General features: G+C 42.0%; 1 protein-coding gene across 1 annotated transcript in view; it reads right to left on the bottom strand.

Moving 5' to 3' along the window:
• Positions 1-591: 591 nt before the first annotated feature.
• Positions 592-11,854, bottom strand: part of ofcc1 (orofacial cleft 1 candidate 1) — a 120,055-nt gene continuing 108,792 nt past the window's right edge. The window contains exons 22-24 of the mRNA XM_063483218.1: positions 6,869-7,066; positions 1,518-1,650; positions 592-1,330 (exon numbers count right to left, since the gene is read on the bottom strand). Of these exons, the coding sequence (XP_063339288.1) occupies positions 1,257-1,330; positions 1,518-1,650; positions 6,869-7,066 (405 nt within the window). The 3' untranslated portion in view covers positions 592-1,256. The remainder of the gene's footprint in view (positions 1,331-1,517; positions 1,651-6,868; positions 7,067-11,854) is intronic.

Raw genomic sequence — 11,854 nt, 5'->3', positions numbered from 1 at the left:
CTGTCACCGTTAATGGAGCGATCTCTAATTAGCTCTGTAGGTTCTGGCTAGTGTCAAAGGCAGACAGAAGGGCAAGGTGCAACACTACTCTGACACATCCTGCGAGTGCTGGAGGTACACTGTGATAAACAAATAGCTGACATTTGCATAAATTACAGATAACCTATCAACAAGTATGCCGATGTCTTCTAACTTCATTTTCTGTATTAAAAATGGACTTATGAGCCTTAAAGTGCTTTCATTCTTTTCTCTCTTTTATAGGGATTGAGAGCCCGCTTGTATGTGTGTGTGTGTCCATACGCACTGTGCACCGGGCCATAGGGGCAGGGCTGTGATGGTTTAAACATGGAGGTGAGGAGCAACTTCAAGGCCAAAGTAAGGTGTGTTCGCGATAATGATGGGCCGCAAACGGGCGCTATCGCCATTCAGCAAGACCCAGAAGTTGATCTATAATGGCTGCCCATAAAGGAGAATCATCATCAATGAAAATGACAGGTTATTAAGATCCGATTTTAGGGGGGTGGCAGGGGGTGCTATGGCTTTAGTATGATAGGTTAGCTATCTATAAAACCTTTAAAGCCTGGCCCTCAATGACAGCAGTCCCGATCCTCATCTCCCTCCACCCTGTGCAGAGACACATGCTAATAAGCTCACAACCTTTAATTAAGCAATATGTGTAAGTAGGCGGCCATTACAGTCTGATTTGTGAGCCACTTCATTACACTAAGCACCGGCTAGCAGACACATATTCAATACAAATCAAGCTGGCCTGAATATTATCCTGCTTAATGTGGGGCCAATATTGATATTTTATCACTCGTGTTCTGATTAGTGACTTTAAGAATCTTCATATTTCATTGTGTTGAGGCAGTCCCCAGCACTTAACAACCTGTATCCATTAGAAGTGGTGGTGAAGTATTTATTTGCTTTATTAGGTCACAGATGGCTTATCAGTTCACATACACCATTTATGTTTACTTGCACAGGGTCTCAAGAGTGAAAAGTACAGTGCATTTCTCACTGTAATTCTTTGAAGTACTACACAAATACACAGAACAGGGGGATATTTTTTGTAACTACTAAAAAACAAACAGGTGATGAGAGCTGTTGTCAGGAACTGTGCTGTTAGGAGATTAATAAATGCTGATTTTAACACAAAGAGCAGGAAAAGTAACATTCAGAATGCATAACTTCTGCAGTGTATTGCTAAATGATCAATAAGAGGACTCAGTGTTTATTCTCTCTTCCATCTGGTGTCATTGATTGAGGTCTTGTAGTGCAAAACTGGAGTCACACCTGTTTCCTCCTACTGGCTCAACACGATGGGACCCTAAAGGCAATGAAACGACTGATAAAACTGTGTCAATAACAGGTAGGTTTGCACAAGCAAGTGAGTCAAACGTGTGTGAGGTGAGGTGACTGGGACTACTGAATGTGCTCTAGTTGTGTGCTCTCAGTATGACTGTGAAAAACATATTTTTGTTACAGTGATAGAAATAACACAGAGAGACACTCACGCCAGAATCGTTTCTTTCGTTTCCGTAGCTGGAGAGCGTCGCCTCCTTTGTCCTCCCTCTGTTTGTCAGAGCTCTGAGCCGGGCAGGGCACCGTGCTGGATGCGTTGTCGAGGCCTTCTATGTCACCCATCACCTTCAGAAAAAGAAAAAAAAACAAACACCCAAAGCATGCTTAAATCAGCCAGGTAGCATAAACGAGAAAAGGTAACAAAAAAGAAATGAACAGCACAACAATGATAAACCCGACTGTTTCAGGAGTCCCCGCGGCCTGTAAACGTATCAAGCGTCACAAAGTGCAGGTTGAACTTGGATGACAGTGACTGAGATTGGCAGAAGAACTGCAATTTTCCTCGAGGCCTCCGAATAGTGTTGTCATGCACAGTCTCTTCCTCTGTCCCCGTGCTTAGAGTGAAGTTGGAGGAGAAGCAGAAATGGAGACTTTATATGACACACTACCTCTCGTCCCAGAGGGGAAACGGCTCTCACAACTCTGGGTTGGCCTACTTATATACAGTGATAGGAAATATAACTTAAATCTCACTGGTATAAGCAATTACAGAATGATGAACCACACATTTGTCAAAAAAAGGCATATAAAAGAAGAGAATAATGTTTATCATGTTGTGCTATACATCAAGTGGTCAGGCTGAAAATGCAGGCTGGCACAAAAGCACCCTATACATGAAACCAGTCTATATATTCAAAGTTTAGTTTTGCAAGTGTTGACAAAAATTGTTTTCTTTTCTATTATTTATTTCATTTTAGCTCATTTTACTTTTTTAAATTTTTTTCTAAAATTAGTATAAACTTGCTAGACAATTGCCTGTGGTGTACTTCAGGGAAGTCCTGTTGAACAGATATGACTGCCGGGGAGGCATTAATCTCCTCATGCAACATATAGTACATAGCCAAGGACATTCCCCTCCCTAATTCTTTTCCTCTGCCTCTCGTAGACACACGCAGCACATGAAACGGCATCACACACACGCACGCACACAGAGAGCGCGCTCACTTCCTGTAAAAATCAAATTCATATTTCTGAGGGCTGCCGATGACCTCACGGCAAATGAAGCGCAGGTCTTCAGCTCCACAGCGGCAATCAAACATGCAGCAGAGTAATTACAAAAGAGGGGTAGGAGGGAGAATTGATGTGGTTTGTCAATTAATGTTGCTGCAAGGTGTTTTTTCAAAAGGTTAACTTCTTCATATTGTCTGCATGTTAAATTAGGTCAATATTGGTCCGGTGAAGAGTCGTCATGTGCAGAAGGACAGTGGACTGAGCCATGGGAAGGAAAAAAAACACAGACACAAAAACAGCTCTGTTAATGAGAGATGGTATATAATGATTATTATGAAAACTCTTCCCAGCTTTGCATTTCTCTGCATCATTATTATCATATTTGTTTGCTTTGTCAGTGTACTTGTAAAACTCCATAAGTCCAGCTGGGAAGGTAAGCTAATAAATGTTATGGAGTTGAAACCGTATGTGTCTAAACTGCATAGCTTTGGTTTCTACAAACAGTTAAGTGCATTCCCAGAACAGGGAGAGAGAGAGAGAGGAGGGGAAAAAAAGCACAGCTGAAATTGCAGAAAAAAAAAGTGTTTTTATTTATACAAGTCGCTGGAGATGCTCATCATCAGCGTTTTTTCCGAGCCATAAATAATTTGCAGAGAGAGGTAATATTCAAGCTGGCAGAGCCTTAGTTGTGCATCTTTAATGGAAGTTTTACAGAAGCTGAGCCAGTTCTTGCATATGCTGCTGCCTCCCATATGGAGGAAAGGAGACAAAAGGAGCACAGTTGGCTTGTCCTATCTTTTTATAAGTCCATCGACACTTAAATGTTAGCCCCGGAGAAAAAACGACACAGGGGGACATAAACCCACTGTGGTTTTAGGAGGGAAGATAATGACTTTGCCTGCATTAATTTCTTCATCAGCCATCTTGTTTCTCCAGACAGAGTGGTTATGAGTCCTTCTCTGAAGGTCCTAGGTTATATAGATGCATTTCCCTGCATAATTTTGGCCCTAACAGTTGTTGTCAGCAGTGCGTTTTGTGAGTCGGCAGCTGTGGAACATCTGTTTATAGGTAATGAGTGTTTGAAAAGCTACACCTCACTTTACCTTTAATGTCTTTTATTGGAGCACACTGATGGGAACGTAGCTTTAACTTTTTCTATTGTTGTGATTCAGCGAGAAGATTCCTTCAACATGGTCCATATTACAGACACCTGCCTTGGGCAACAAACTGAGCATATGATGGATCATTAATATTAACTTTCTTTAAACAGAATTCAATATGCAAGTCAATAAAGACTTGAGCATCAGTTAATTTTTACGACGCACCCACGATTTCAGCTTTACTCCGTTTGGTCCTACGTGTCACCGAGGACGGAACGCAAACAGAGGAAAGAAAAGAACGGAGCTGTTTCAACAGTAGCTGAATAAACAACAGAAATAGTTTAGTTTCTCGTGACTCTCGCTCAGACGTTCATTTTACAGCAAATCAAACAGTACACACCTAACTGTTTTGCTCCTTCCAAACGGTGTCTTACAGTGTCTATAGCTCAGGGCACTTCTTCTGGGACTTGCTTTTTAAAATGTGCATTTAGGCAAATCTTGGGTGTATATGTGTTGCGTTATGCAAAGCTACAGGCCCCTCGAGCTGTGGTCATGTTAGGCTAAGGGCGGAACAAGTCCTCCAGGGCACCGATGTCCAGGACGCTGCCTGAAAAAAACAAAGGTTTTTAAAGGAAATGAGGCATCAGTCAATATTTCCACAGTAAATGGAAACAGACTCCTTAAGTAGTAAGATTAGCTTTTAATCTAACTGAGGCGGAGAATCGAGTACTGTCAGTACACAGTTTAATTAAGATAAATGCTTTTGTCACTGGTTGTGAAAATTTCACAAAGAAAGAATCCAACTGTAATGTAACCACATCATCACATCTCAAAACATATTTTTTTACATAAATAAGGAATGTACATATATATATACATATATATACATATATATATATATATATATATATATATATATATATATATATATATGTAGGATCCTTTGTGCTGTTCTCATCTCTCAGCAGCTGTCACCTTACATTTGAAGGCCATTTTGAATATAGGACCCGACTGCAGTGTGTATATCACTGCCACAATTACATAAAGCACTAATAAAATCAGCTCAAGTGTTCTTCCAAGTGCTGGGGATGCCCTTTGGAGATTCCTAGATCTTGCCCTATACATAAAACCAGTCTATATATCCAGGGGATTAGTTTTGCATATGTAAAGAGGGGATCTGTTCTGAAAAGCAAAAAGGAAGCAACAAAGTACTCTATCGGCGACTCCGCACATCGGCGCTATCATTCCCACCACTGGCGGGTGAAAGAGGATGCCATCAGCATCTCTTGCTGCTGGGGGTCCTTTGCCTGTGAAGTTACAAGGAACAGACAGCAATACCCATGGGACATTGTGTGTGTGTGTGTGTGTGTGTGTGTGTGTGCGTAAGAGAGAGAGAAAAGGGATCAACAGAAAGATTATGAACAGCATGTGTCTGTGTGTGCGTGTGTGTGTGTCTGTGCATGAGTGCGAGCCTGTTTTCCACAGACAGTGACACCTATCTTTCACTTGCGGTGGCTTCTCTGACACTTCCTGCGCTGTTTAAAGAATAGCATGTTGCCAGGTTGGGAATGAATTCTGTTTCTCTGAGTGAGCTAAGGCTGTGTCTGCCAAGGTTATTGGTGTAGTAAATTTGTGTGTTTATGCGAAGGGAGAGCGCTGAAGGTTTTGTGTGAACACTATAACTTATTTTTTTCACAGACAGAAAGGATCTGTGAGTCGGTGTGTGCGCGGTTTTGTTGTTTGAAAAATCCTCCCAGATGTCTCATCTGCTATGCACAGGTCTAGAGGCTACGCACACACAAACAGACAGACAGTGTGACACCAGTAATAGATATACCATGCCATGTGTTTATTCACATAAGCGCTCCATCATTCAAATTATGATTGAGAGCTATTAGCGCACAACAGAGCCTCAGAGCTAATTGTTAGTGCATATGACACCCTCCATCCTCACTCTGTTGACATTCAAAATATTAATTTTGTTGGGACGATCCAGGTTGTGAGGGGAGTGACAGAATGATTGAGGAAAGGAAAACATTCTTGCCACAGCAGCAGTCGTTAGGAAGTCCTACTTTTAATTAGGCAACAAGCTATGAATCAGCCGGTTACTCTGGCCTGTCTCTCTTGCAAGTGCTTAGAGGACAGCAATCAATATTTTCCAATGTCACCGTAAGTCGTGACTTAAACCGATGTCCGGGACTTTATACAGAGCAGACCTTTGCACCTTAAAAATTCTAAATGATTGTTACCCACACACACGGAGACAGAGGAAATTGTTTTGTTGGCTAAATTTCGGCTTGTAGTTACGCTCACATGTTGAACTCAGTCATGATTTGTTTCTCGGGGCAAATCCTGTCGTTTTCTGTTTGAAAAGAAGAAAGAATTTCAAATCTGCTTTAGCCCAAGGATAAAAAAAAAATGAATCATAGTTATTCACCCTTTCAGGCCACAGAGCTGTACTGTTGCCTCTCATTGTACTGAAAGTAGAATAGAGAAATAGTTGCTGCATCCACTTCTGTCCTTTCCCATTCTTACTCTATTCAGAGGGAATAAACCAAGTGATGCAAGGGCCAGTGCAACAATCACACCCTCTGTCTTCTTCTTGCTCTCTCTTGCCCTCTTCCTTTAATTTCCCTCTACCTTCAACGTCAGTAAGTATTAAAAGAAAGAGTGAGGGAATGAGATAAAACAAATTAAAATGGTCTCAAACTGAATAAAGATACAGATCAGTTTTAGTAATATGATCTACATTAACAGATTTCTTTTAGTCTCTTTTAGTATGACATAAATCCCAGCAACTCCACATCAAATCAAACACCCGTTGTCATGACGCCTTGTGAATAGGGGAGCAGCCAAAGGTAGCTTTTTGTTTATTTACTGCTGATCTGAATGTAGATGAAGCAAAAAGCTTCAATTTTCAGGGAAGACAACTACTCTGTTTTTTAAATGATACAATTGTCTCATGTTTTGTCATTTGTACACCATCTGAAATCTTTGAAAAGTAAATCTTTGAAAAAACAGGACAGAGCAACAGAAGAGGGAGCCCTGTTTCAGGTTTTAAAGGCATATAAATTCAGATCCAGTATAGATCACTATACAGTTTCATTTTGGAGCAAAACAGGAAGCAACGTCTTCCAACAACAGAGTCTTTTTTCCTTCTTATTTTACATTTGCATAAATTGGAGACATGCAAATAAATTAAGACTTCAGTGTCATCTCCATTGGTATCTCACCTCTATGATGGCTCCATCTGACTGTCGAAGAAAGTGCCTGTATATTTGTTTAAGCCCGCTGAGGTGCAGTGTGTAGACTGCCACGTGGGTGCTGGTCTCACCCTCTGGCATGTGCGCGCCATCCCTATGGGACTCATTGCTGGGCACTGCAGAGTCTGACAGAGTCTCCGTTGTTAAGATAAAGTCATACACGGCCACCTTTGAGAGGGAGATAAGAACATATAGGCCAGCTAACAGCAGGAACACATGAGAAGATATAAAAAAACAAAACAAATATGAACGCCGTTGTGTTAAACAGGAGCTAACAGAGTGCATGAGTACCACGTGGCATGTAAAGAGACCAGTTGTTCCTCTGTGTGTCCATATGCACATATTAGGGATTACACACCTGTAATGTGCTGCCCTTCCCTATTAGGGTGAGGCATGGGGAGCAAGCGGCGCGTGTAACATGTTATGTAGGTCATGTAACTTGAAGTCATCCATGTGTGAAGATCATGGAAGCTCTCTTCCTCTCCGAGAGTGTCTGCTGGTAAAGTCTTGAACGTGTAATGGTCACAGATTGTATACGTCACTTCAACTGAAAGACCAGGTAGTAAAGCCATGAGCACCGCCCATCTAAATCTGGCTCACAGAGAGTCTTTAAATCAACTTTTTTCTTTCATATTCATAAACTGCGACTGTGACATTGCTGAATCGGTGACGCACTCTTTCTCTGCCTGTGTGTACGTGGCTATACTTAAAGACATAATTTAAAGTCTAGCTCACAGCTACCGACCCAAAACAGTGAACATTACACGCACGTAAACTGAGCCACACACAGAGAGTCAAAAGAAGGAGGAAGTTTTTCAAGGTGACCCTCTAATTGGCGGCATAATTATGATTCGTCTAAAAATACGGGAAAAAAGGCAAACTCATTCAGAGGGCCGTGAGTGGCAGGGTCAAGCTGAAGGAGAAGTTTAATTTGGCGGTGTATCGATGTCACCTCAGACTTGGAAACGGTTAGCCAAACACAACTCTAGGCGCTTCACTGAGAAAACAGTGGGAGCTATTACCCCTCTTGTAATTAGAAGCCTAGTATAAACTGCAAAGCACACGACCCAAAGAGTGGAAAAAGACCTCAGAGTCGAAATGTCAGCGGGTTACGAGTGCAGAAAATAAGACTAGCTAAAAACACTCAAAGAAGATGTGTGTGTGTATTTGGTGTGTATGCTAGGATGGATCTCTTCGATGCTAATTCAGATGCTCATTTGTGGAATCCCCTCAGCTGCCTTGCCTCCAGCCTGGCCTCAGCCCACACGAGAGGGAAACTGATTACCTGGATTTCTTTTGTGTTTAGCGCCCCTGCAAGGCAACAATCAGTCTGTTTCGATAGGATGTTTACATCGATGTTGATATTCAGATTTTTATTGTTTTCATCTCTCTCTGAGTAAAAGCTACGTAGATCTCTTCCAATACCACGGTTCTCAGCGAGGTCAGACTGCATTTTTAAGGTCATTCATTAGTCTTAAAAAACAACTAAGAAAGCATCTTTTCCTCCTTTACTGGCCACAGGAAGTGTGCCTATGACTCAATTATGGCCCCTTTCCAGGATGTTTTAATCCAAGCTGTACAGTGGTGATAGAAACACCATGAATTCTGCCTCTGTGCTCTCAGTCACTTTGGTTAAACGCACCTGCTTAAATTCCCCCGGTATGGTGTGCTGCGTGTCTGTATTTTGGCTTGCATGAAAATGGATTTTTATTTATTTTTTTAAATGTTTGCCATGCCACCATCCTATGCTAATTAGCACGTGAAATCCAGTTGACAAGACAAGACAAAAGCTTGAAAAGGTGTTTGTGTGTTCGGTTTGGGTGATGCCATTTCATGCAATGCACCATGGCTCTCAGGAAGCATCATTGCTAAGACACAAAAAGGAAAGAGCATTAGAGGGCCTGTCTGCTCGACACTACTCTGTTCTGGTCTGTTGTGTTGTGTTATGGTGCTAGCCTGGCTTCTAGCCCTAGCTTGAGTGCTCCCTCCACTCCACCATTGTTCCATTTGATAGCACTAAGTGACTGATTTAGGTTCAATGCCTGCATGGAGCAGACAGGCCAGCTGTGGGTTAAGCAGATAGCATTCAAGTGAGCTAACCCAATTCAAACCCAATCAAGCCAGGATTTATCGTTGGGGTCTGTATTTAGAAATCTGATAGAGTCTGCATCAGTCCCTTGACTTGTATCAGGAGAGATGGGCCTTATTTCTTTTAGCGGAGGACTATAAACGGCAAACCATGTTTTCCAGCAGGGACATAAATTTCAGGATTTGTAGACATTACCGCAAATGCACATTGGGAATGGGAGGGAGGAGCAGGGGCACAGGAAGTGGGGATGGCACAGCTGCAGACGTGGCTCCATGGTTCGCAAATATAGTCTGTCTGTCTTTCTGGGAGAAGATGTGATTTCACACCTAGCGAATCATACCATACCACATATGAATGCAGAAGAAAAGCCATCAGTCTTTAAATACAAGCGCCTGTGGAAAGGTTCTCTTTTAAAAAAAAATCCAGTGTGACTTGTGATAAAATTTGACTGACCTGACAGTCATTTTTATTCAAGTGCATGTGCAAATATAAAGTCTAGCAACAGATGGATTTGGATTACCTGTCACCGATAGCATGACGCTTTGTTGCTTTTTTAGTCTGAGGGCAAACAAAATAAAAAATAAACTGCGATCGGAGGCATCTATGGCTCAGAGATAAAAGTATAAATGCACTTCCTTCTAAAAGGGTATTCTTTTGTGTTATATTTTAAGAGCGACCCATATTTATACCTAAATTAGGACTTGAACTTGCAAATAACAGCTAAAAAGAGGGCAGATGGAGAGACGCAGTTCCACTGGGTGACACATTTCTCTGGTAATGCGTGTCTGGGAAAGGTACAGTGCATTTTATTTGATTGTCTTACATGGCCTTCCCCATCATACACATATACATGTGACATCTTGCTCCATTTTGTGACATGACACATGTAAACACCATGTCTAGATTTGATTGTTATGAAAAAAAAACCTGTCATGTCGCTCCTGACAATCAAAACAGTTCCCAAATGTAACCCTGTAACCTTGTAATGAACTGATCAAAACACTGTGTCAGAGTAGGGACTAATCACGGGGCCTCAAGAGCAAGTTAAAAATCTCCCACGAATGTGTATTTTGCGAGTGAGTTAATTACATGTATTAGATATTAAAATGTTATTTTTAAAATGATGGGTTTACTATACTAAACTGCACAAACTTGTTTATACTTATACTGTAATGTACTTGTGCAGCCAGAGTGTGTGTGTATGTTTGCAACTAAAGGGAGGAGGAAAGGAGAAGTTTCAATGAGCACACAAGCTGAGCCGGGCTGGCTACTGTCCAGAACTGGAGCCTAAGGCATGGGCACAAGCAGGCTTGTCAGTCCCCCTGATCCCTTAATGATTGATCCAAACTAGATAGCCATCATTACCATTCGTGCACTCTCTCTTCTCCAGACCTCCCTACCTTCGCCTAATTTTACCTCCCATTTGCACGTTTCCATGGACTAATTAAACATTTCCCTCCTCTCTTGCTCTCTCTGTCTCCCTACCTCTTTCTGTCTCACTCTGTGTCCAGTGGTATGAAAAATAATGCAGCACATTTTTGGCACGTTATTATGTATGAAATGTGAGGGGCATAATGTATTCCAGCCGGTTGGAGTTCTCTTAGACTCGTCTTGCTTGCATCGCCTTGCTTTACAGCCAGTGTGAATGCTATACCTCCCATTTCTGCTTCCCTTCTTAAAAGCTGCTGACCTTGCCTCCGTCCCGCCCGTCACCAACTCACGCCTACTCCGCAAGGGCTGGGGTTTTCTCCACTGTCGTGATCCTTTTGGTTTGTAGTTCTGTCCCACTTGGCTTTAATTTACAGTGGGAAAATAATTAGAATCTCACTTTTGCAAAGAATGGAGTGAAAATGTAAACAATGCTTCCCTGCGGGTGGGTGCTTCATCACTTTGACAGGTGCATTTGAATTTGCCTGGGTGGCGGACAGGCTTGGTTATTTATGTGTCAGTCGCACATGGAAGCCCCGGCTGTGGCTGCAGTTGGGACTCAGACTAGGGACGAGATTGAAACTCAGTGGAGAGGGTGATACGGGGTTTGGATTTTGGGAGACTACAGAGGATGTTGCTGGTTCTGGACCCTTTGCTCAGAACGGTGCTGTGGCTCCTGGCATTTTTGCACATCTTGCCAACCAAAGCAGTTACAGCACCGGTGCCCAACCTAGCACCGCTTCCATGAACTGTTACCACAAAAAGACTGCTGCCCAGCAATTCTGTTTGCATCCAACAAGTTTGCTTGGTCCAAATCAAGATCCACGGTCGTCAGTGGTTTGGGAATTACTGCAAGAAATTAATCAAAGAGTTGCAGATTCAGTCTGCAGATTCCACCCACCATGATTGCTTTTTACCATGTAAATTACCTCAAAAATATGCTGTCTAATATTTGTAATATTTGATTCTAAACCTGCTCGATGCATGCTGCTTCTTATAAGGTAGAAAGGCAGCACCAGCACTGCCACCAAATCAGTGGAAAAGAAGTGTAGAAGAGAGGAAAGAAATAAGGGAGTGAATCTGGATGTATGGAGGAGATTTAAGGCTATAGTGGTAAGAGACCCAGTAATGGGAAGAGTAGTAGGACTGATACCTATGTTGGATTAAAGAGACTGATGTATGTCTGGGACTGTGTGTATGGATTACTGCTTTAATTTGCCCTATAGAGGTTTAGAAATAAAAAACAGAAGTCTGTGTACAGACTTGGTTTTCGGGTATCCTTAGCAAGTTACTTGGAGATTCTTACATAAGGAATATTTTGAGCACAAAGAAAGCTTTATAGAGTTCCAAGTCACCTGGTTTTTAGCAGTCTTTCTGTAAATACATTTTACGCTGTGAACCAGATCAGAGTCATGTTGGCTGGAAATGCTGAACTGTGA

The sequence above is a fragment of the Pelmatolapia mariae genome, linkage group LG9 (genome assembly GCF_036321145.2).
Source record: "Pelmatolapia mariae isolate MD_Pm_ZW linkage group LG9, Pm_UMD_F_2, whole genome shotgun sequence".
Lineage (NCBI taxonomy): Eukaryota > Metazoa > Chordata > Actinopteri > Cichliformes > Cichlidae > Pelmatolapia > Pelmatolapia mariae.
The sequence above is the reverse complement of the archived record's forward strand: the minus strand, read 5'-3'. Positions and strand labels throughout refer to the sequence as shown.